The 25,212-nt window shown below is 38.8% G+C and overlaps 1 protein-coding gene across 2 annotated transcripts in view; it reads right to left on the bottom strand.

Moving 5' to 3' along the window:
* LOC121333697 (protein kinase C-binding protein NELL1-like) overlaps positions 1 to 22,641 on the bottom strand; it is a 52,714-nt gene extending 30,073 nt beyond the window's left edge. For both annotated transcript variants that reach the window (XM_041400283.1, XM_041400281.1), the window contains exons 1-3: positions 22,554 to 22,641; positions 5,045 to 5,238; positions 94 to 270 (exon numbers count right to left, since the gene is read on the bottom strand). In XM_041400283.1, the coding sequence (XP_041256217.1) occupies positions 94 to 270; positions 5,045 to 5,238; positions 22,554 to 22,593 (411 nt within the window). In that variant the 5' untranslated portion in view covers positions 22,594 to 22,641. The remainder of the gene's footprint in view (positions 1 to 93; positions 271 to 5,044; positions 5,239 to 22,553) is intronic.
* Between the last annotated feature and the right edge of the window lie 2,571 nt (positions 22,642 to 25,212).

The following is a 25,212-nucleotide window of genomic DNA, read 5'->3' as shown; positions in this document are numbered from 1 at the left end:
GGAGAAAGAGCCAGGAGCCTGCCTCCAGTGCTGTTTTGCTAAAAGCCATAATCCTTATTATTCTCACTCGTATCCAAAGTGCTTTGCTCGTACCAGGCAACGGCACTGCTGGCAGCTGTAGGTCCAGTTGTCCCCGCTGCGGTAGAGCTTGTGCCCCGTCTGGTCGAGGCACTGGCTGGTGACGCGAGTGTCGCACTCCGGGCAGCAGAAGAGGTCGGCGCTGGGGTTCCTGCAGTCACAGGCTGTTCTCCGGCAGAAAATCCTCCCGTCCTGCAAGCACACATTGCCCTGGCATCAGCCACAAACCGCCAGGCAACAACCCAGGTAAGGGCACAGGGGGTGTACAGCAAAGGGCACATCTTTGGCTAATCAGGAAATATTAATTTCTTAGTGTATTCCATGCCAGTAAGGAGTGGATCTTGCCTGTCATAATACAACAAATACCAGTACCATCCCACTTTCTGTCAGTGCATGGATCCAGTTCTGTCTGAATCTGACAACACTGTTTTCCTGTCTCCAGCCAACTGAATTTAAAAGCAGTCAGTATCTCAGTGAAATACAGTGAAGCCATTTCATATCTCATTGATTACATCAACAAACTCTTCAAGCAGTTGCCACTCTAATACATATGATATTTATTTAGCACTATTTTGACTGAATGTACGACTGTGAGGAAAATAAGTTGAATAAAGGTGATCCCTTTAACTTATTCAGGGCAAAATATAGCACAATCACAGTAGCAGTAATTGTTCTTTATTCGTACCTCTGTATCTGTCCCACATCTGGGCCTACACTACGCTAGCTCAAAGATAAAAGAACCTATCATTTATTATAATTCAGTGCATGCATTACTGAGGGCCTGGATAAAGCTATATTCTGCTTTGACTCACAACTATACAATTCCTAAAGCAACTCCATTCATTTCATTGCAGTTTTTCCTAGCCTCATGGGAACTTTGTTCTGAGTCTATTATCTGATGTAAGGAAGGAAATTTCACTGACACCAAATACAGGAACACATTTCAATGCAATGGAGTTTATTTCCTCTGATCCTTGAAAAAAACTTATTTCTAATAAGAGCGAGTGCAGCCCAGGATGTCTGTTCCACAGGCAGACAAAACAGCCATAAGTACAGGAAAGGATCACAGAACGGTTTGAGCTGGAAGGGACACTAAAGCTCATCTTGTTCTAACCTCCCCTGCCATGGGCAGAGACACCCTCCACTAGAACAGGCTGCTCACCTTGTACCATATCTGACGTAGAGGAACCAGGGTTTGGTTCCCATTTTAAAGCAAAGCCAGTCTTGTCCACAATGCAACATGTACAAAATCAGCATCAGGGAATCACAATGCCATGTCAGTTCAGTGGCACTGCTGCATTTCATCATAGTTTTGAATGGATTAGAACACTCCTTGTTATCGTAAAAATAATTATCATTATTTCTTATGCCTAACAAGCAAAGCTGAAGACAACACAAAATTATGAGAAAGTAGAAAACATGCCAGGTTAACAAGGGTCTGAACTTTTGCAACTGCAGGGCACATATTACTCTACAAGCTTTGTTCAGCGTTGTACCAAACTAAGATAAGTATTCTGTACTAGTGCCTAGATTGCCACTTTAGCTGTGGGAGGAGGGATAAACCATCTTTATCTCTTTACTCAGCAGTCTGAGTAAATCACAAGGAAGAATGGCAGTAGCCCATTTCCTTAGCCAGGTCCAGCTGCACATCAAAAGCCAGCTTAGCCCAGCAGTTCTGTCAGGATGAGCAGCACCAGGCTGTGACAGGAATCCAGGGAGCCTTGACCATGGCAGTCTCTCTCCTCTTCTGTGCTGATTAAAAATGGCTAACAACAGCCCATCTGCTTAAATGCAATTCAGTTTCTAAGCTTTCAAAATCAGTTTTCAAATTTCTCCTTTCGGCTGGTGACACTGCTGGTAATTCTGTGTTTCCCTGAGCATGTTCTACATTGCTTTTACTTTCCATATTTCAGAACACTGAAAAAGACTGATGATTTTTTCAGAGAACTTTTGATAACCACAATACACTGCTGCTCTATTTAGTCTCTAAGCACCTGTGTTTTGTGTACAACCTCATTAGCTCTGTACATTTCAAAAAACATTTTTATCCCTATACTGCAGTGGCACAAAGCCTCATAAGCTACAGTATCTCATGTGCATCTTTGCAGCTCAGCAGTAGCCCAGAGAAATACATAAAAAATTGAAATATATATATATAGAAAACCTTATTTTCTTTAGGTGAGTAATAATGTACAGCATCTTATTACTACCTTTCCTTCTCACCTTACTCACTGAATCAGTTCTACATTCTTCAAAAGCATCAGAGGTATGCTCACAAAAATTGTTATCAAAGGAAAAACTGACACAGAAGAGGACAGCTGTTAAGGCTGGTCCAAGTTTTCACAGAGCCTCAAAGCCAGTCTGGAAAGAGATCAGACTCTGCAAAAACCAAACCACCAAATGGTTCTCACCCTCAGGAGCACACATCAGCTTGGCAGACCCCCCTGCTCCCAGAGCTGCGTGTATCTCCCAGGCCTATTTAACACAGGCAAGGGAAGGCTGCCTTAACCAGAAGACAGATGCAAAAGCCCAGACAGCACAGCCAGGCTTTGCTTTTTTCATGAGAGCACAATAGCTTCCCACTCCAATTTCTACCATTAAATGTGATGGTCTATTAGATCCACAGTAGCTCAGAAAGTTGCCTATACAAGACATGTCAAATGTATTAAAGGAACAATGTTACTTTATAGTTTTGAGAATTCATGATTTTGTAAACTTTATGTACATTTAGATGAACAAGAATGGTTTGATGACACTGGGTCCAGTGAAACACTGAAATAGCCTGTGCTTCAGTAATGACACTTTGCTTCATTATATAAATGAAGCAGTATAATTTCCTCAATTCTATAGTATTCTTCTTCACAAATAGCTTTGAAGTTCATTAAGTAAGGTTAATGTATTTAATTTCCTTTGTACCAGATTGCAAGTTAAAATATTTTAAAGATGGTAACTATGTGTTTCAGCCAATGCACAGAATATATCCACCTGTCCTTTGCCAGAGCAACTACAGCAGAACAAAAGCCTTTTTTTTGGATAAAACAAGTAAGTAGGATCATTGCAAAGTCTGAGTAAGTAATATAAGGAACGGTTTAGTTATATTCTGCTCTTTTTCTCACTGCAAACTGAGCAGGCTGCAAAAGATCAAGGAGGGGCAGTTTTCTGTGCAACTGCATGAAAGGGAGAGGTTTGAGTAGTCTGGTGTAATGGAAGCTATCAGGATGTATAAAAATGTATTTCTTTAAACACTGAGTGAAGACTTTACATTCTGCCTGAAATGTGACATCTAAGGAGCTCTTCCAGTTTTCCTTAATCTGTAGACAAGAATTTGCTCTTGAAACAGGCAGCTACTGGAATAAAATTAAAGGCAAATGTTAATTCACAGAGGGAAAAAGTGAAGTGAGAAAGACACATAGTAAGAGTCATAACAAAAGTGTCAGGCTCAGTTTTAACTATGTACTAGTTAATCATTTCTGTACTTTCATATTCTAGTGAGAACATTCAACATAAGATATACATGCAATGAGAAATGGTAAATAACACAAATTTCAAGCAATCTAAAAATGTGAATACTAATATTTATAATTCTGCAAAGGCAGACCAGATGTCTCCACATATATTAAACTGCTTAGTCTACTGACTGGAAATCCTTTCATAAGCTTGCCATCTCCCCAAGATTACCATAAAAGCTTGCTATATATTCAGTAAAGTTGTACACTTCAGTTTCTGAAAGGAGGAGTTTTAGGGAGCTTGAAGCTACTTGAAGTAAAAAACATAGCAACTCACGAGAACATACTCCCTACTGAGCCCAAAGCAGCAGTGTACTTTTTAGGTTTTATTCACTCTGAAGTCTTAGTTTTCCCTTCTGCTGCACCACTGCCAAACAGAAAGGATGAGGCTTTCAGCTTCTTGCAACTTCAAAACACCTCCTTCCCTTTCTTCCCCTCTGCTTCTCCGGCTCCCAAGCATTGAGATATGGAGACTGATAGGCCAATTCCCATGCTCCATCTTCAGCTTCTCACAGAGGCCAAAACCTAATTTTACCTGAATTCATGTGTGGGCCTATAGTGCTCTGCTGTGCCTTTGGACAACTATGAGCAAATCAGGTCAAAGTGACCATAAAACACCAGCCACTTCTCAGATTAGGGTGTTTCTAAAATTCTTCTGATTTCAAAGAGAACATTCCTCTGTTAACTAGTGAAAATCAAGAAAGCAGAGCCAAATGCTCTTCTAACTTGATTACCATAAGAGGAAAAATTTTTAAAAAAGGGTACTGTCCAGGGGAAAAAAACCAAACCAACAACAAAAAATCCCCACCCTGATCTAAATGTTACCTCTTCAAGGTACCTCCACTGGTACCAGACCTGGCTTCTCCAAACAAGCAGAGAGAGCTGCATTGCTCAAGTGCAAGACCTGCCAACACAGCCAAGGAAAAAGCTGGGCTTCACCCTTCTTCACTCTGAGGAAATTAAGTGCCTGCTGCTGGGTCCTCTGACCTTTCACTCATGCGCCCACCTTTCTTCTCACCCAGTTAATTCAAATGTGTTCCAAGCAAAGGGAAACACAGCCAACAGGAAGTAGGCTGACTACAGTGCTGAGAGATGCATATTCATACAAAAGAGAAATTAAAATAAGTTTTCAGCATTTCCATTAAGCATGCTGGAACCTGCACATTGTGTTAAAGGGTAATGCAAGACCCTCTTTAAGGCACACTCTGAAATGCTCTGGCCCACAGGGTGACATGGTAAAAGCTCAGCAGGGCTAGCCATTATTCAGATAAGTGTATGGTTGTGCAAATCAAGAAAATAAATGCCTTCCCAGAAGAATATCCCCATCCCAGCTTCAGTGTCCACAGCACAGCTTACCTCTTGCCTTGGGCTTAGGCTAATATTTCTGCCAACAACAGTAGCAGCTGACATGAGCCCAGAGAATTAAAGGATTCCTGAACTCCAGGGCAGCTGGATCTCACCTTGCAGGAGCAAACGGAGCATCTGTCCTCTCTCAGGGTCCACACCTGCCCGTTCCTCTTGAAGCCACCTTCATGGGGACAGTCTCCAGTGCAAGACGGCCCGGATGGACAAAGGCAGTCAAACCCTCCTGCCAGGTTCACACAGGCTGAATCATTCCAACAGGTGTGGATCTTTAAGGCACACTCATCGATATCTGCAAAACAGCAGATTTATAAAAGCTTTGGGCACATTTTTCATGGGTAAGTTTTATTTCTGAATTAAGTAATTATTGCTTATTCTGCCTTGTTGGTGGATGAGGGTGCATTCCTTTTTACATCTGCCTTATTTACTTGGGAAACTTTAAGCACTGATGGTTTTTAGGTTATTCTTCAGCATTTACTTTGATTCCACAAAGAATTCTTAAATGATCTCCATCAGGCTGAGTTGTAAATGCTGAGTCTGAGGTACCTTAGTGAAACCATTTATCAGTGACAAATCTGAACCTTCAGAAAAATGTGCATACTCATTTCCCAGTGACTGGAAACTAGTAAGCAGAGTGACTTTCTGTTAACTAGACCTCTCTCTGTTCTGGGTTTTACATCAAAATAGAGGTGCATTATTCTTTATAATTTCCTAGCACAAGCAACATTCCCCATACTAAAAGCAGTCAGTTGCATCCTTTTGCCATTGTCGGAAGGTGTAAGTGAATTGGAAAAAAAAAAAAAAGGAAAAAAAAAACCCCCAAACTCAGAGGCACCTTATAAACAAAAAAAAATGTCTTCAAGCTATGCAAGATGATTTAGCAATGACACAAAGAATAGGTGACAAGAGAAAATGATTATACACCAGAGAAAAGCAAATTACAGTATCCCAATAAATTTGCTCTTGGAGGGTAAAATATAATTATGCAATATGAATTTATCTAGGGAGTTCATGCAGTGTTCTTTTTCTTGCAATGAAAGCTGTTAGATTTTTAAGTACATTGTTAAAAATTGGTGTTTCTTTCAGACAATAACTTTGGACTTTTCTTAAACAATATATAGACAAATTGTCCAGATGAAATACCAGTAAACTGGTAGGTCTCTTTTGTTCCAACATGAACAATGAAAACTGTAATCAGCAGTGGAAGGAAGGGTGGAAAATAAAATCCTTTAGAAGTATGTGACAGTTTCTGTCATAATAGTTCCAGAATAGCATTAGATAAATTCAGAAATTACAAGGAAGAACAACCATACTTATAATTTGAAGTGACCTTATTGCTAGGGTGAAATTTTAACTGTTCAATATTGCCCAACACTACTTTTAACTTCCCTCTAAACCAACAAAGCCAAAAGAACTTACAAAAAAAATTACCTAAAATCTAATTTAGGTAGGATGAGATGTCCACTGGCCGTACTTTTAGGACAAGTGCCATAGGTTCATGATTCATTACCTCAAAATGTCCTATCTTAAAAAGACTAAGAATTCTCTCATTCTGCTGAAGGAAACTCTTTACAACAATCATATCACTAAATTCAGTCTGGTTTGGATAGTACAATTCCTGATTTCAATTCACAAATACTCCAGGAACAAGTGGAAGCATGGTCATGCCCTTGGATTTGATTAAATGCGAAAATCAGTCTGCACAACCGAGTCAAAGCTTTGGGCTGCCAGAAAATGACTGTTCCTTATTGTACTTATAGATCCAAAGGGAAGCTGGAGGCAATTTTACTGCCTTACAAGGCTTCACTCCTGGGCTCACCTGTGGGCCAGTCCTTTGCACAAAATGTTCCCAGTGGCCTGACAGCATGATTCAATTGCTCATCACCCAGACTTGCTTAAAAATGGAGCATTTTGCTGTCCTGAAAGTCTTAATTGCCAGAAAAGAACATTGTTGCCATAGTGCACAACTTAGCCATAAATGAATACTTGAAATATTCGCTACTGGTGGTGAAAAAGATGCAGCACTAAGAGAAATTGAAACTTGTAGTTCATTGTTTAACAAGTGCCAGAATACTGCAGGAAGTAAAAAGCATGAAGACTGACGTAAAGAGAACTATGAATGAACTGGTATCAAATGAATTATATCCAAACAGCTACTGTAAAACTTAAAACATTCTCAAAGATATCCCATTTTCCTTTCAATAGACTTTGACTTATATTTTTTGTTGAAAACAAAGGTATAAATGAAGTATTCACTTTGCCTTTGGTGGTTTCAACAAGAATCATCAATATTGGCTTCCCTACCACATTAAGAGCTCCTTGACTACAATCTGTATAGGACGTAGTAGAATAACAGTGCATATTAGAAGGGTAGATTTCACAGTTCAAAATTAAAAGGATTTCACAGATGAATATAAAGCCATATTGCCTACAGAGTTGCATTTAATTGGTTTACTTATGACACTGAAATCTAATTCTCTTTCCATGTAATTTAACAGATTTATGGAAAGCCAGATGTTAGCAATTATAGAAACTAACATTATTCATGTTTCCAGTAGTACAGACCTGTTCCCACAAAGCCAATGTAATCTCTTATGTGTATGCAGAATGGAAGAACACCCTGTTTATGTACCTCTGCTGCTGTTCTGCATTTAGCACACATCAAAAGGATGTCCCCAATAAGAGCAGCCCAAACTGGTAAATGGGTAATTCTTGATGAAGAATCAAGCAAAGCATGAATAAAAGTTCCTAACTGTTATGCAACTTTTTGGTTCTTTATGCAATAATAGTTCATTATTCTTTTATGGCATTTATTATTTAAAAGTTCTAGTCATTAGTCAGATAGAAAAGGTTTGGACACTGCACTCATTCTCAGAGGAACTTTTAACAGAACTAACTTTTTGAGAATATCCCTTTCCCTTTGGCAGTTTTTTTTATTGTCGTTGATTGCATTTCCTAAAGTCAGAACAAACAGACAACGTTCTTAGTAACCTGAGGGAAAAAAGTTACAAGCATGACACGTTTTTGTCCCTGTCACTCCTTCAGCCTGAAACCAGACTGGGGGCGCGGGGAAGGAAGAAGACCCCAGCCAAATGCTCCCACATTGTGAGCTCTCAGATAGGTGCAGAAAGTATTTTATTTTAATGAAGATCAAATGGCCATATCAGTGTGAGATCAGCATGTAGGTGGCTATGCAAAGCATGAACGAAAGTACTTGTATTTAGTGTGAAATTTCTCTTTAACAACTGGAATCAATGCGTCAACTTAGGTGTTGAAAAGTTAGCCTAGTTCAGTTGTCCAAAACAATAATTTAGTGAATGTGGAAACTATGATGAGACTTTTGCATTTAGCTTATTTTTATCGTATTCAAATCCTGCTTAGCTGAAATTCTCCATGTCCCATCAGGTTTCATTTGTTTTCCCACAACTGTTCTCAAAAGATGCAGGCCCAAACCTGGAATATTTAAAGATGGGCAAGGCAAAACTACACACAAATCTCATTTCCAATTATACCAACACAAAACAGGAAGGAGATAAAATATTAATTTACAAATCAAGCAAATTTGAAGACCACTGGAAATAGCAAGGAGACTCCTTATTTTTTCCCTGTATATAAAGGACAAGACCAAAATATCTGTCTTTATGTTTTGAGGGATCAATTCTTTCATGTATCCTGTCAACCTATGGAAATAATCTGATTTTCACACTTGAAGTAGGATTTTGCAATTTTATTAATTATACTGAGATTCTCTGTGACAAAAACTACTAATTCTCTCAAATAAAAGTGGTAGAGCTTTTCTTCCCCTCTCCAGACAGTTCCTTTTCAAGGAGAAGTGAGGATATAGTGGAAACACCCATACTGAGCAGAAATTTGCTTGTACTGCAAAGCTTTAAGCAATTTTCTATCAACAACACAGCAGCAGCAAAGGGATTGCTGCCAAGACCCTCACACAACTCATCAAGATCTTCACTCTTCAAACTCTCCAGTCAGTGCTTCTATAAACAAACACACTGCCACAAGTACCTGACCATACGCACTTTAGCAATCAGTCACATTTTATGGATGAAAAAAGAAAGAAAACAAAACCACCCAAGAGGTGCTCATTTCCAATATACTCTCAAAGTACATGGATAGCTCAGTAATGTGGGCAGACAAGCAAACAGAATCAAAATGGAAGTAAATAATCCCCTGAGATGCAATTTCCTTTTCCATCCTTTTTGGCTGTAATGAGAACCAATTGCCTCAGATATTATGAGAGGTCCCACTGCATTTGAATCAGGTAGAAGACAAGCATGACTGTACAGATCAACACAAGTTCATTAACTTGGTTTCACTGAAATTTTAAATCAATCCCTAGCTACTTCATTTCTTAGTTTTCAAGGCTATCCAGGTTTTAATTGTAAGACTTTTTCACAGCACCTTAATAAATGTGTGCAAGCAAGCCATGCAGTGTGGCGCTCTGTATCATCATGATAAGCTGTTGCAGAAGAAAGAACCCTACTAATGTGATAATTTTAACTGTTATGGTACATTAAACCATTACAGTATATTGTTAACATGAAAAATGTAAGCTGGGCTCCCAAACCAATGTATGTACAAGTTAACTAAACACTGTTTTGACAAATCATTTTTCACAGACAACTTGTCACTTAATGATTTTTTGCCTTCTTTTTAAATCAAAGTTATTTGGAGTTGTCCTTGAAAAATACTACCAAACAGATTCATTTTTAGCTAGAAAATATTTTATGGTAGTACTTTTATTCTATAGAGACATAATGGTCTATTAAAGAACAGTGCACAATAAATTAGATTCTGAATAAATAATTTACTAAAGCTTTCTAAAAATATAGAAATTATTAAACACAACTATCTTGAAGATATGTAACAAAATTTTCTGTCAGAATAGAAAAATTAGAATTTACTAGATGGAAAGTAAGTAATACAACCTTTATTTTACAGGATAAAATTCACTGACACCAACTGTGATACTGTGAGCTTTAAGAAATTCTATGAGCAGAACAGAAGAAAGCTGTAAAATAGCAGGTCCTGTTTGGTCTTGGATACTGTGTACCACATGCAAACCTTTCTACCTACATAGCATTTCCCTACCAACAGATAGGAAAGTAATTCTCAGGCATATGGGAAGATTTTTAAAGGATGGGTCTTTTCATTTTTTTGTGACACAGAAAGGGACAAAAATAAAATCTAACATCCTTTGCTTTTACTTTCTAATCTAGATAAGAGACACCACTGCAGCATGCCATGGAGTACATGAAAGCTGCAGGAACAGATTTAAAGTCCATTCAGATTTGACCTGCAAGCACTGCTGCACCCAGCTTTTGTGGGGGACTAATACCTGTGGAGTTTTCTTTCATGAGCTCTTGAGTCCTACCTTTTCCTACCTCTCACTTCCCCAAACCAGCAACTCTAATCCTGCAGTGACGTCTAGCTACACTACCTTTCAGGATGAAATAAAGGGTGAATCCTCTGGGGATTTGGTGGGAGGAGGATCCATGTTAAGCTTCCATACAAAATTTGGAGTGGTTCTTAAAGAAAAAAAATAAACAAAACCTGACAGGCACTGCTGCCTTGGTGGTTGTTCCTTCTGTGTGTGCAAGTCCCAGTGCAGGGACCAAGAAACACAAATCATTATGAAAACAACAGAATCTGTAAATCTGCACTCCAGGGTCTGAACAGCACTCCACAAGACTGGAAGCATCTTACTTAGAGATGGAGATTGAAAAGCATAATTTGCTTTGGGTTTTTGGGTTTTTTTTATCAGTAAATAGACACAAATACTGTATCACATGACAGCTCATCACTCTCTACGAAGTTTTATTGTTTCTTTACCTCAGATTGCAGCCAAGCTCCTATTACAAAATTAAAAACAACAACAAAAAAAAAAAAAAAAACAAAAAAAACAAAAAAACCCCACAACAAAACCCCCCCAAAAAAACCCCAAAAAAACCAACCAAACAACACAGCAGCTGTAGCCTACAGATTTTAATTCTCTACGAAGTTTTATTGTTTCTTTACCTCAGATGGCAGCCAAGCTCCTATTACAAAATTTAAAACAACAACAAAAAAAAAAAAGCCACAACAAAACCCCCCAAAAAAACCCAAAAAAACCCAACCAAACAACACAGCAGCTGTAGCCTACAGATTTTAATTGCCAGGCAAACTTTGGTAGCAAGTTCGTACAGCAATTGTCTTTTGTCTGCAAGGAGTATTCTTAAAAGCACATTGTGAAAGACCAGGGGCTCATAAAAGCACTACTGTGGGAAATCAAATTACATTCTCTTAATTTGAGCCCACTCACCATCACTATAGGAAGCTGACATCCCTGATAAAAGCTGACTTTGGTTGATATTTTGAGCAATAAAAGAATTTTTCCAACCTTGAAGAGGCCTGGTTGAGCCACACATCCTTATTATCCAAGCTCTGGTGCAATATTATGCCCTTCCCTGCCCCATCTGCTGATTTACTCAATTGTCCCTCACCAGGTGACAAACTTCACTGTTTTCTCTTTGTTAGTGAGAATTTAGCTTTTAGAAGCACTGAGGTATCACACTTCCCAAATAGATGCTATTTTTCTTAATGTTTTGCAAGCACTGCAGAGATAGTGCAAGCAATGACTCAGCTTCATAAAAACGGAGGGAAAAGGGGTTAACCAATATGTACATAAATGTGTTCAACAAAAGCAACTGGCTGCCTGGGCTTTGGGCTATCTGTCAGAGATGAGTACTCCCTCCCACTGTCTTGTGATATTTAAGACTCTGTGTAATATTTATTGTTATTATTTTGTAGGAAAGAGTTTAATATTATTTCTTATGTTTTTAGCCTATTTATCATTCTCCAAGTTTGTCCTTCAGGGAGGAAGAAGAAATGTTTCAAAACACACTGATAGACTATGGCTCATACCCACCTCATATACACAAATTCAGTATACAATACACCAGGAAAAAAAAAACTGTTGCTAAGCAGAGGAACCCTCTTTTATCTGAAACAGAGTGAAAGACACCGGCTCTGACTCTAAATGTTCCACCAAGCAAACAAGCTCTGTAATGTGAGATATTAGCTAGAAGGCCCAGTGTTCTCTCTCTGTTGTTTTATCCAATTCTTAGTTGCATTTTGAAATAAACATCATGGTTTGAAATTTGTCAATATGGGTTAGCAGAATCTTCCAATTAATTTTTAAATTATTTTATGTCATTATACTGTTGAAGCAAACTGGTTAACTTCTCTTCCTCACTGGTACCCTGCAGCAGATGGTTCAGAGAAGCTACTTCATTAAAATAACCCCACTAATTTCACATTCTGTTTACAACTTGCATATGGCAAGAGGAGCACCTCACCTCACAGACTTCCAGCATGCTGTGCAGGTCAAAATGAGGGCAGTGTGTTTTCATGAAATCTCATTCCTCCAGTCTCCATCAAAACATTTGGGGCTTCTTTTTGCAGCGCCCAACCCTTCAACTGTGATTCAGTACCAGCAATACTGAGCTTTCCAGAGCTGAGCCTACCTGGGGGTCATCCAGAGTCTTGCCTACATGTCTGTCCTCTCCTGACATCAGCTTGGCTCTTGAACTTCTGCTTCCCAAATCAGCTGCAGGAGGCAGGAGGGACGGGGCTCCCACGTGAGTGGTACAAGCACCAGAAATGCTAAAAATGCCTCTTATGCCCATTTGCCTCAGGGCTTTCTGAAAGTTATGTCATCTTGCTTTGACTTCTCACAAAGAAGGTATTTTCAACACTGCTCCATTCATCACTGAATTTTACAACATACAAATAAACCAGAGGAGGACTCATAACATTTGAGAAATCATTTAGAAACACATGACTTTCATCTATTTTATCTATGGAATCATGAAATGCTGTAAAATTTGCCACTTTTTTACACAGACACCCTCTGAAGAAGTTCGCTACTGTGATTTTATGGAGCTCCCCCTCAGCTTAGGACAATGTGTAAAGAACTAACTTAGCTGGACAATCTACAAAATATTCCTTTGAAAATCATCATTCCTCTGCATTTTTAAATTATGACACTACCTTATCCCAAGGACTTCTAATAGCCACAATTCATAAAAGATGGGAATAGTTTTTACAAGTAAATTTATATATTTTTGCTACAAATTTTAATTTTAATTGTGGATTTGTACCTCACAGAAGTTAAAATGGGATCCCTTCTAAAGAGTTTTAAACTCTTTAGATAAAATACCACACAGAAATTATGTATAAGGCAAATAACTGAAAAGATGGAAAAACCGTAAGGCAGGGGAAAAGCAGAAAATTACCATCTTCACCATGGTTTTATTGCTGCCTACTTGCTGTAGTGGCACCCAGAGCCTACAGCCAGTGAGGGCACACAGACTGCAGGAGCCAGCATTAACTCCTCATGGAGCCCCATCCTTTGTCCTCCCATAGAAACACTGACAAACTCCTTTGCACTCATTAAAAATCCCTCTCTGTTCATGCTCTTGGGACCTTATTCTGCAAACGTGGTGCATAGAGAATTTTATGTTATTTGCATAATTCTAAAAAATTAATGATGAAGATGCTGAGAAATGGAAAACAAGCAAACCAAAGCAACACGGACATACCACAGATATGTTCTTCTATCACTCTCTTGAAACCTTGAATTGGAAAACCACCTCTTCCCCTTTTGTGGGCAATTATGCTCCCCAGCATGCCCACTTTCACTTCAGGTTTCACAGCCACTTGCTCTGATAAAGGGAGCAGTGCAGGGGTCACGCTTTGGATGCCCCTCCTGTGGAACCCCTGCATGGCTGGGGGTGCTGACAGACAGACAGACAGACACCCTCAGTGCACCCCATTCTGGCCTGAGACACTGCTCAGGAACTCCACAGTCACTTGGGAACACCATGCACAAGGACTGAAGAAAAAGGCTCTGCTGATCATTGCTTACCCACACAGGACTCCCCGGAAGGAGAATAGCTTCCATTGTCATGGAAACCGCTTCTGCACTCACAGTGGTACCACCCTGGGAGGTTAACACAGCGTGAATGGTTGTGACACTCAATGATCCCCTCTGCACACTCATCAATATCTGCCTCAGAGAAAAACACAAGCCAGCCAGGAAATTAATTTCCTTTGACACCAATAGTGTAGGTTTGTTTTTTTAAAAAAATCTTATTGGTTTGGAGTTTTTTTAAAGATTTCCTTTAATAGATGGATCAAGGTTTATTACGATTCTAAACAACAGACATTTAAAGCATGACTCACAGAACAACAATAAAAAATAACAATAATACATCATGTAATCTGTTACAGACAAGACATTCTTTTACACCATGAATTGCTGAAAATGCAAAGCAAACATGCAGATTTTGTTCCTTGTTCGTTTTTTTTTGTGTTGGGGATTTTTGTTTGCTTTTTTAACTCAGCAATTACATTTATCTGTGTAATTGTTTTAAAGTGTTGCAGAACAGGCTGTCCACGGAAAAGGCAGTTTCAGCAATATTTCTGCTTTACAAACTGCATGTGCCAGGACACCTTGGAAAGAAAAAGCATTTTCTTCAGGATTTGTGTTTCCAGCATTCAGCTGCAATATTGGCAGCTATCTGGAACTGAAGGTGCTCAGAACACTTCACAAATACTGGTTAATCTCTTTTGTTTATATGATCAAAATAAATACCCAGTACAAGTGTAACAGCGCGTGACAAACAGAAAAAGCAGTCCACATTTCAGCTGCAATAAAACATTTAGCTGGAAAAGAGTGAGGCAAATGACAGCAGGTCTGTAGCAATGGAAAGATAGATGAACACCCTGCTGAGTTTCAATAAATGTGCTCTTTTTAGAAAGGGGTTTCTCAAATTTCTGTAACATGTTTAATAGAGACTTTGTAATTGCCAGTAACCTTGGCTAATCATGGCTGGCACCTGGCTGCTTCTCTGCTTTGAGCATTTTCCAGCACTTTTTGTAGGGTTGTAATTAAAATTAGCAAATTAATTATAAGCTAACCTTGTGGTAATTTAAGAAGCCATTATATTTTCATTTGTTCGTTCAGCTCAAGTTTGGTGGGTTTTTTTTTGTTTTTTTGGGGTTTTTTTGGTTTGTTTTGTTTTGTTTTTTTTTTTTTTTAAATTTTGGACAGTTTTCAGATGGGTAACTTATCAATTAAATGGAGACTCAAATTATTCCCAAATTCCCACTTTCACCCACTGAGATGTTTTTTCTTGGCACGCTTAAAATGTGCATAAAATTGTGCCTACAAAACAAAAAAAAAACTTGGTGAAAATAGGTTTGGAAATGACATTTAGCTCCACAAGCACCAAAGGACAAATATCTCATGATCCTGATGCAGGACTCAGTTGTGGTTAACTAACCACAGAATGTAGCTTTTATCTCAATTTCCAAAATGCACACACCAACATGGTTTCATGGACTGCACTGGAGTCATGTTGATGTACATGGAAATCGATTTGAATGAAATATCCTTCAACACAATCCCGTTTTCTTACATCTTACAAGCAACACCACAGAGAAGTTCAATTTTTCTTCATTTCAGTAACAATATTTATTTTTGTTGAAGTATGGCTGAGAAACCTAAAAAACGCCATTTTCCAAGATTCGTGTTCGCCCTAACTCAAGCATGAACCAAATTATCTACATAACAGGATCATAAACACTACTTATTTCTAGCTTTATTCAGCTCCCATCTAACAAAAAAGTCAATTTTTAAATGCTTCAAGATCTGTCACTGCTGTCACCTTTTCTGTACTTTGTACTTTGTGGAAGCTAATTTTAGTGTTAAAACACTGCACGAATGTAGCTGTCCATCAACGGCGAGTGCTGCTTGCAAACTCAGACACTTTCAATTCATTACAGCAAATGGAATTTATAACCATGATCTTTTCACATGTCATGGCTGATGAAACAGGTTTAATCCTATTTGGAAAGTGAATGACTTTGCTACTGCAGGTCAATTGCAAATGAATCCTTCTCCTTACTTTCCTTTTTTTCCCAGTGTTGGATTGGAGAATGTTTCTGTTTGAAGACTGCTTTCTTGTGTCAGTCCTGTACTGGACTTCAATCTGTTCAATTCTACACTTTTAATTTACAAAATTTATAGAGAGTTCCTAAAGTTCATTTCCAAACTTAAGCCCTTTCAAAAGTATATGATTTAGGCCCATGGCAAAGGACACTAACTGACTAGCAATCTACTTTTCAGAAAGCCTGTCTGCCAGGGTACCAAAACTAAGCAGCCCTTTACTCAACAGAAGAAGAGCCGTTAGGTTATGCCTCTACGTTATGCCAAAAGGTAAAATAATACCCAGAACTCCTTCAAGACTAGATGACTTTACTGTGGCAGTACCATACCTGTTACAGCTTTTGTTCCCTGATGTGTAGGGAGACACTAACCAATTTCTTCAACCAGCAGAGCTAGGAAAAAAAGACTTCCTTTCAGTTTTACAGGTTCTTCCTTTACTTCCTTGATCTTCTTAAACCAGTGGAGCTGTGTCAGCATTGTCCTACACATTCTGGGGGCAGTGGGCAAAGGACATGAGAAGCTATGTGGGCTTTTTAGGAAAATCTGCCATGACAGACACCACTGGTGCGGAAGAAACTAGCAAAAAACTCTTCAAGCTCTACCTCCCACCACTACCTCTCCTCTTAAGGTCAAGCTCAGCACTCCTCCTTGCTCCCCAGCCCAGCCTTCTCCTGCATGCAGGTGCTGGATACAGACTGGGAGGATGGTGCAGGAAGGAGAACAGGGAATCAATTCTCCCTCTGCTTCTGCAGCAGGTTAGGATTCCTTTTGGAGCACATCAGCAGCAGCACCATGTGATGTGACACGCATGAAGAGCTGTATCAACAAGGAAAACCCTTAATGGCATCTCTGCTTATCTAACACATTACTGTTTCTTGAATTGGTGCACATAAACACTAAAAGGGCTGGAAATACCATGATGCTCTGCAAGCTTCTCCTGTGATCCTGTGTGTTGTTTGTAGCATGTGTATAAACACAGGTCTGCGGGAATAGGAAAATATTGTGGATGTTTTAGAAATTGAGATTTATGATGCTCAGAATACCAAGAGGGAAAAGCAAATAACAGCTTCATAAAATGGTATGCCATACACCATGACATTATTTAGTTCAATTAATAGACCATTTCCAGCAGGACATCTTATGTCCTCAAAACACTTTTTTTGAGCATTTCTTCTGCACAGAGAAATGTTGATATAGATAAGAGCCAGTTCAGGGAATAAGAATCAAATCACTTCTCTTCATCATTGCTTTTCCATCTTTAGATGCACCATATTTGCATATTTGCCTCAGAATAAGTCCTTCTATCCAAGTCTGGTTTGAGTTTTTGATACAGAATTTGAGTTAGACATACACACTATTTTGGTGTGTTTTGTGTGTGCAGATGCTTACCAGAATGTGCTATGTGTACTTTCTTCTTAAAGTTATATTAAGCTGAAATGAAAGTGTATACTTCTGATCTGTGAGTGAAAACAGTGCAGAAATTCTAATCTTTTTCAAAGGAGCCCATTAAAACCTGATCAGAAATTCTGTCACTTCACAGAGGCCAGAAGAAATAATTGGTGGGCATCTTTTGGCTGTGTTGCCCTGCTGCAGGTGTTGCTTGCCCTCGGTGCTCCTGGTAGCAGGATAGGCAGTAGTTTTGTATGAGCTTTCTGCATGTCTGCATTGGTAACTATCATCTAAAACAGAGTGCTTGTGAGAAACTGACAATGCAATGTTTCCTTGGGAAGCTTCATAATCTTAATTTTCCTCTGCAGTCTCTGACCAAATGTCTGCGCTACCTTTCCATCAAGGGGAGTACTTTTCATTTCTTGCTCTAAGACATGCTGTTTTTGTAGTTTTTTCATTCAAGCCTTGTTATAACATTCATGTAAAAGGAGATCTCATACAAATCATCCTGTTGCCTGCTTTTACCCCACTCAGTCATTTGACTGCCATTAGCAGACAACTGTTAATGGATCTGGAAACATTCCACTATAGTGGCTTTGCAAATGCCCATAAATGGCACATTTTTGTACTGGAGAATAAGAGCATCAGTTGGTTTTGTATAAGCTCTTGCAAGGTATTAATCCTTTCCTTTAAGGACAGGTGTGTAATTTTTACTTTTAGCAGCTTCTTGCATTATTCATATAGGTATTTATGCAGACAAGATAAATAGGATCATTTATCTCAAAATAAAACACAATGGCTTCAGAACCCTGTGAAAAAGTAAAATTAAAATAATTCAATCTTTTCTAATGCCCCACCACATTTAAGTCACTGTGTGATAATACTAAAAGGAAACCTGTTCAGTGTCACGTAACAGCCAGCAATCTACAGTTTCAATGAGACAGAAGAGTTTTATTGTAAAAGTGTCTATTCATCAAACCATTACTGTATTCTTTTTATGCAAAAAATATACATTCCTTATCTTTAGTTTCCACTTACTAGGAGACCTATAAGCAGGAAAAGTGTGTACTAACAAGAAAGGATCACACAGGTCTCAAGCTTCCTGAATTAAAATTGTACCTTGAAAGCTGACTCAGTTGCTTCCACAGCATTGCAGCTTTGTTTTCCACATGATAGTATTTTTCTTCAACATAAAAACACCAGAAAAATGCACCCAGACAACTGAGGCATTAGCTATATTTAAAATACAGCCTCTTCTCATCTCCTACTCCAGCCTAAGTCTCACTTCCACAAGACAGAGATAGCAAGAGAGGGATGGCACTGACAGCACTATGCAAACAGTGTCCCTGCTGCACAGGATTCATCCTATTATTTCAAATAAACCCTGAAAGCAAAGACAACTACTTCGGATGAGAACAGATGAAAAAATCTCTTGCTCTCTAAAAAACTCCAACAAACCCTCCCATCTGCCTACCTCTTCAGTTTTACATAAACTTATATAAAGACTGAATTTTATCCTTTATTATTAACCCTTATTTTTTTTATATCATTAAATTTCTATATTAGCTTTGACAGTTGGCTACAAGAGGGGCCTGCCTGTATTTTTAAATATATGCAATACAAAGCAGAAATACAGTGCCAGCAGCCACCCTTAAAGTCTGCTAGATTTTCCTGGTCACAGTAGGAGAGGCTAAAACACTTTGACCTTGTCACAGGTTTGCAGCCTAGTGTGCCTGGAATACCAAGGATACAGCTGGTACTGCAATTTAGCTGTTAAACAAATGGTAACTTAGAGAACACAGATAACTCTCTAATTAAGTTACATTTGAATAATGACTGGTGGCTGTTGCTCAGCCTCATGGGGCCGCTTCATTCTTAAGACAACAGAGATACTAAAAAGCAAGAAGGACAGGAAAGACATCTGTCTCAGAACTATCTGCTGGCATCTTTAATCATCACTTTTTAGCTTCACAGCTTTAAGTATCTCAGGTGATAAAGACTGCCCCCACCTCTGTCTGAAGCCAGCAGCAAGCTTTGGAATTACTGCTTAGGAAATTTTGCCTTGACATTTAGCCTCCTTTTTAATTATGTTCATTTTAACTCATTAGGAGATTCTGGGCAAACAATTAACACCAAATAACATATTCCTCTCTCTTCAGTAGTCATGGCTGTTTTCACAGACTGATTTTAATTGCTTTATATTTATATTGGCCTTCACAGCTCCTTCTTGGGCAGGAGTAGTTTGTCCTGTATAAATGGTACAGGCTTTGGTCCATTTTCCTATTTCGAGGATACAGTGGTAAACCATAAAGCATTTGTTAAGATAATGAATGAAACTCACATTCATGAATAACCAAACCCACACAAACAGTTTAATAGTACTATATGGCTTTCAGGGATGAAATGTGTGCTCACCATCCTTTATAATTAAAGAACAGCTGTAGTATGCTTTATTGTGTAATTTTGGACCAGTGTAAAGATTTTTAATCATTTGAAACTCACATGCAAATTCAGACTGATGAGCTCACCAAGAATAAATGGAATTAAACCAATATCAGAATAATAACACAGACTAGTTGTACCAGCATTTTTAAGATTAATTCTTTTAATATATAACATCTAATTTATTGAAATTCATCTTATTACTTTGTATACTTATACACAGTCCAAGATGATGTCTTTATGATTTTAGTGCATCTCTCTCTCATACCCTCATATTCATTGATTTCCATGCTAAATATGCAGCACACTTGGAGTATGCAACTGAAAGATCCTGGCTCATTCAAATAAATCTCACTTCACAAGACTGGAGTTGAAAGAATCTTTACTTATATCTAAAGATTACTGGGGGATGTAGGACATAAGAACTGGAAGGAGACCATTCAGTAGAAAGCCTGGCAGGATAAAGAACTGTTTCATATTTAGCATTGCATTTGAGTTTTCACTGCACATAGGATTTTAATTATCTCTCCACAAGCCAGAAAAAGACTGTCTTCACAATTAGTGGGTTAAGTTTCAACCTGAGGCAGAGACTTTCTGTCAAATTTGAGGCTGATGGTCAACGTGTCTCTCAAACTACACCATCCTGAGAACAGCAGGGCTACTAGCCCAGTATTTAATGTATTCCAGCTCTTGGAACAATAGTGCAAATCAAGCATAATGTAGCCGGTTTGAAGACGGGCATGGGAAACACACAGGTCAAAATAACCTGTTTGCCAACTCCAGCCATTACTGAACTAATGACATGAATGTCAGGACAGAAGTCCAGCTCATTGCCTGCTAACACCTTGTACCTGCTGGCAGTATCCCACTGTTCTCCAGGAATGTGCTTTCTTACTCCTTTTGACATTATGCTGTTCCTAAACATACTGGAGCACATTGTCAGGAGTCCAAATTTAGTGTTCTTCTACCTATTTAGGAACAGCGTGTGGTCTTCATGCTACAGTTACCCATGTAAATCACTCTGGTAGCATTTCTGCAGAGAAACTGAACTGCAGACCACTAGTAAATCAAAGACCGCCATGATTTAATTTCTATAAAATATGTTAAAATATATTTATTGGTAGAGAGATATAATGTGCAATTAACAGGTGAGATAAATAAGGCAGAGAGAGAAACAAATACCTTTCCAAAGTTGTCCAAAACCAAACTTTGAGAAACTTCTCAGTTTTGGAATTCCAGTCCACTCTCCTTCCATTTAGGTCACCATTCTCTATTCCCTATAAAAATATTCTCAAGCAACCAGGTAGAGGGAAGGCCAACCTTTGCTCTCTTCATGATTCATGAACACGAGCTTTATTTTTTAAGAATGTTCAGTATCTTCACCCACGACTGCTAATTCAATTAAATTATGATTCTGGAGTTGTATCTGCATATATTATATATAAGCAACTATTCAGAGTATTAGATATGCATACTAGAATAAAATGAAAACCAAGATCAATAGGAAAGGTCTGTTGTGTCAATGAGCTTTAAACAATGGAGCCCTCAGCACACAGAGGTATTCTACACAGTCAGGATTGTATACATTTTTTTTTAAAAAAAGTTCAAACCCATTCCTAAAGCAAACTACTTTACATACACAGCTGCTTTAAGCCTATTGAAAGCATAGCTGCTGTAAATTCAGATTCATTGAATTTACAATGACTGGTAAAACCATACTAAAAACTCACTACAGATTGCACAATTACATTCCAGAAATTCCGCATAGCAAAATACATTAAGTATCTCATAAAAAGACTATTATGTCAATGAGAATAAAAAGTACTTTTGGCGAGCAACTTTGGCAGCCTGCAATTAAAGAGTTGTACATTCTTTGCCAAGATCCCAAAATTTAAGAATAACCACCGAAAGGGGACAGATGTTAAGAGAAAATAGGTGATGGGTGCCAACCAGCTGGAACACAGCTTGACACTAAAGGAGGTCCTGGTGGACACCAAGGTGAACATGAACCAGAAAGATGACTCTGCTGTGAAGAAGGTGGATGGTGCCTTCAGCTGCATTAAATGAAGTACTGCCAGCAGGGTGAGGAGGTGATCCTCCCTGCTGCTCAGCTGGTGAGGCCACTCCTGAAATGCTGGACCCAGTCGTGACCTCCCCAGCACAAGAGACAGATGGAACAGCAGTGCAGAGACCAACCTTGGGACACGAAGATGAGTGAGGACTGGGGCATCTTGCACAGGAGGAAAGGCTGAGAGGGCTGGGACTGTTTAGCTGGAGAGAAAAAGGCTCAGAGGAGCTCCTACAGACACATATAAATACCCAGAGGGAGGGTGCCAAGAGGATGAAGCCAGGCTCATCTGAGCAGTGCCCAGTGACAGGACCAGGGACTACAGGCACAAAGTGAAACACAGCAGGGCCCATGTGAACACCAGAAACACTCCTGCACTGTGAGGCTGCCCAGGGAAGCTGTGGAGTCTCCACTGGAGATACTCAAAAGCCATCTGGATGTGGTCCTGGGCAAACGGCTCCAGGTGGCCATAAGTGAGCAGGGGGTTGGACAAGGTGACTCCCAGAGGTCCCTTCCAATCTCAGCCATTCTGTCAGTCTCTGATTCTGCCTCAGAATCAGAAGGAATGCTCACTTGAATGAAAACTGATGAACTACACAGGCTGCAGGCTGCAGATTGTTCCATCAGAGCTACGAAAGATGAATGAAACCTCTTATAAAAGAGGACACTGACAAACAACATTCTCCACCCAACTTACCAGCTGTCTGCAATCCAGTGCACTGCACAAAAGGAATCATTCGGGTGACACTGGCTCTATGTATAAAACCTTCCTGGAGGAGCCTCAGCATTATTACCCAGTGCCATCAGACTTCATGCACAATCTCTAGGTACAATGCACAAGCAATATATCACTCCATCTAGTACTTGAAATGCTAAGTTTCAACATCAGCGATAGAAATAGCCTATTATCTTATCTAGAACATCCCATGACAGAGATGTTCCCTTCCATAAATTCTTTAGTGATTTGCCTCGACCAATTTTAGAACAAGTCACATGATGAGTCCACCCCCACTTCATTGAGAAGATTATATTGCAGCCCAATAGTGCTAGGAAGTTCTTTTGATTAGTTTGAGCCCTTCCATACACGAGTATATCAAACAGCACTTGTGAAAAAAAATTCACTGCTAACAGGAGGCAGCAGCTGATGAGAAAATAATAAAGAGCACATTTTCTTCACTGTGGCTGGGGTGGCTAAATGTCAGTCATTCTCCTTAAAATTCCCATGTATACCATTGTGCCAAAGGGCACACGAAGCAAATCCAAATTACAGGTTTAGATTATAATAGTGTGCACACCCTATAGTACCCCTGAGAATCTAATAATAATGAGAAATATTCTCAATTAGTTTTTTAAAATCTTGAGCTGATTAACAGCTTCAGAAAAGCATTTTCATTCATACAGTAATAAATTCTCCCAAGGAAGCAAATCCCCAAACAATCAGTATAAAATGAGCTCTTGAAATCATAAGCAGAATAATGTAAAGTTCTCTGCATCCTTAATTAGGGATGAAAATGGTTCAGGAAGGGCTGATCAATAAAGTGCAAATGATAAAAATGCATACTTTTGGAGAATGTGTGAACACAGTTAAATAAAAAGATGAAATCTGTGGTGGGTCTTCCACACAGCACGCTAAATTGCAACTGCTCTCATCAAAGGAAGATCCCCAGCCACCTTGGAATAAATATATTTATTTCTGATAGTAAGAAGGGTGCACAAAAAGACCATATAAGATACCAAATAACAGAAGCCCAGAAGGGCTGCTTAAGAGAAACCAAGACTCTTGCAGCACTTTGCCTATTTCCTTGTGTTCGTCATGCAAGTAAAAGACATTCTCTATTTTGGTCTGTTTGAACTTTCCCCAGCCCCACCACCTTCCATCTGTTACCCACCACCCCCTGCAGCAGTGCAGTTAAATTTATCCACCTTCCCAGCCCTGTCCCACCATGTGCACAGTCACAGAAGTGCTTTGGTGTCATGATTTCCATGCACAACCCGAAGGCAGAAACATGAACAAAGTGTGCTTTCGCAGTTAAACCTGGGCAGTGCCACATTTCACTTCACTACATAATCAGAGCCAACATGTTGCAAAAAACTCCACAAAAGTTTACTAAACCAACATATCTACTGACACTTTCAGGATGAAGGTGAGAATTCATCCCAGATGCTCAGCTGTCCTGTGCATCCTCAGGAGTCAATGAGCTAATACAGACCTTAAAATACCGTCTGCTTAATGTCTTCTGTTTTCTTCAGCACCTTAAATCAGAATTTGTTCCAATGTTAAACTTATCTCTTCTGTATAATACATTTAAAAATTGTAAACATTATAATACTTTCAATCAAGCTAGAAAGATTTCCCCAGAGAAGAGTCAAAATTCAAGAAGTCTTAGGACCCTTCTTAAAGTAAAATTCCTATTTCACATGCACTTCTAAACCTAATTAAGGAAAGTATATCAGTGTCTGTAAAAGCACAATGTTGCATCCAATGTTTCTTCCAGGTGAAAAACTCAGTCATTACTGTTACCCTTCTTTTTAAATAGTGTAATGAAGATTTCCAAAGAAATAAAAAGTACCTTTTTCCTTAGTATAAAATGTGCTTTTTGAAAGCATATGCTTTCTCTTTCAATGTTAATTACAGATTGAATTTTTAACTTCACTAAACCATTAGTTGTGACTTTGATCAGACCCCAGTTCCCCCAGCCTGGGTACTGCTTCAGACATCAATAATTCTAATTAAACCAACTCTGAGATATGACTACATAATTTCTCTAAGCAATTAAAAATGTGCAGCTGAAATAAGTAGAAAATCTTAAAAGGAAAGCCAGTGCAATCATATAATAATAATATTATTATTATTCCTAGTAATAATAATAATAATGTTATTGTTATTATGCATTGCACTTCTACATTGTCCTTCATCCTTGGATATCAAAATACTTCTCAATAGCATAATACATTGTTAGGAAAAGAAAAATATAAAAAGCCTCTGTTTATTTGCCTATCTGAAAGGGGTTTAATTATTCATGATGAAGATGCAGTCACTGCTTGCTGCATGATTAAGACCTCCACACACTAAAACCACACATTCATCCAAATGGATTTTGTGTCCTTCATTTCATTAAATTAACCACGTTTTATTATACCTAAGTTGAATTCAATTGTTTTTATTAGCATTTCCAAAGGAAAGGCTTCCTCATAGCAGTTGGTTTTACAATTTGAAGACTACAATATATTCTCTTCAAACGCACTAACCTATAGAAGAAGTGTCCTATAAAAATGTATCTGCAAAAGCTGGAACGTAAGATTTTACTGGAGTAGGAGGATCACCTTGAACTTTGTAGGATCTCAAAGAGCTACAT

The sequence above is a fragment of the Onychostruthus taczanowskii genome, unplaced genomic scaffold, assembly GCF_017590055.1.
Source record: "Onychostruthus taczanowskii isolate IOZ18803 unplaced genomic scaffold, ASM1759005v1 scaffold177, whole genome shotgun sequence".
Lineage (NCBI taxonomy): Eukaryota > Metazoa > Chordata > Aves > Passeriformes > Passeridae > Onychostruthus > Onychostruthus taczanowskii.
This window is presented reverse-complemented; position numbering and strand designations above follow the sequence as displayed.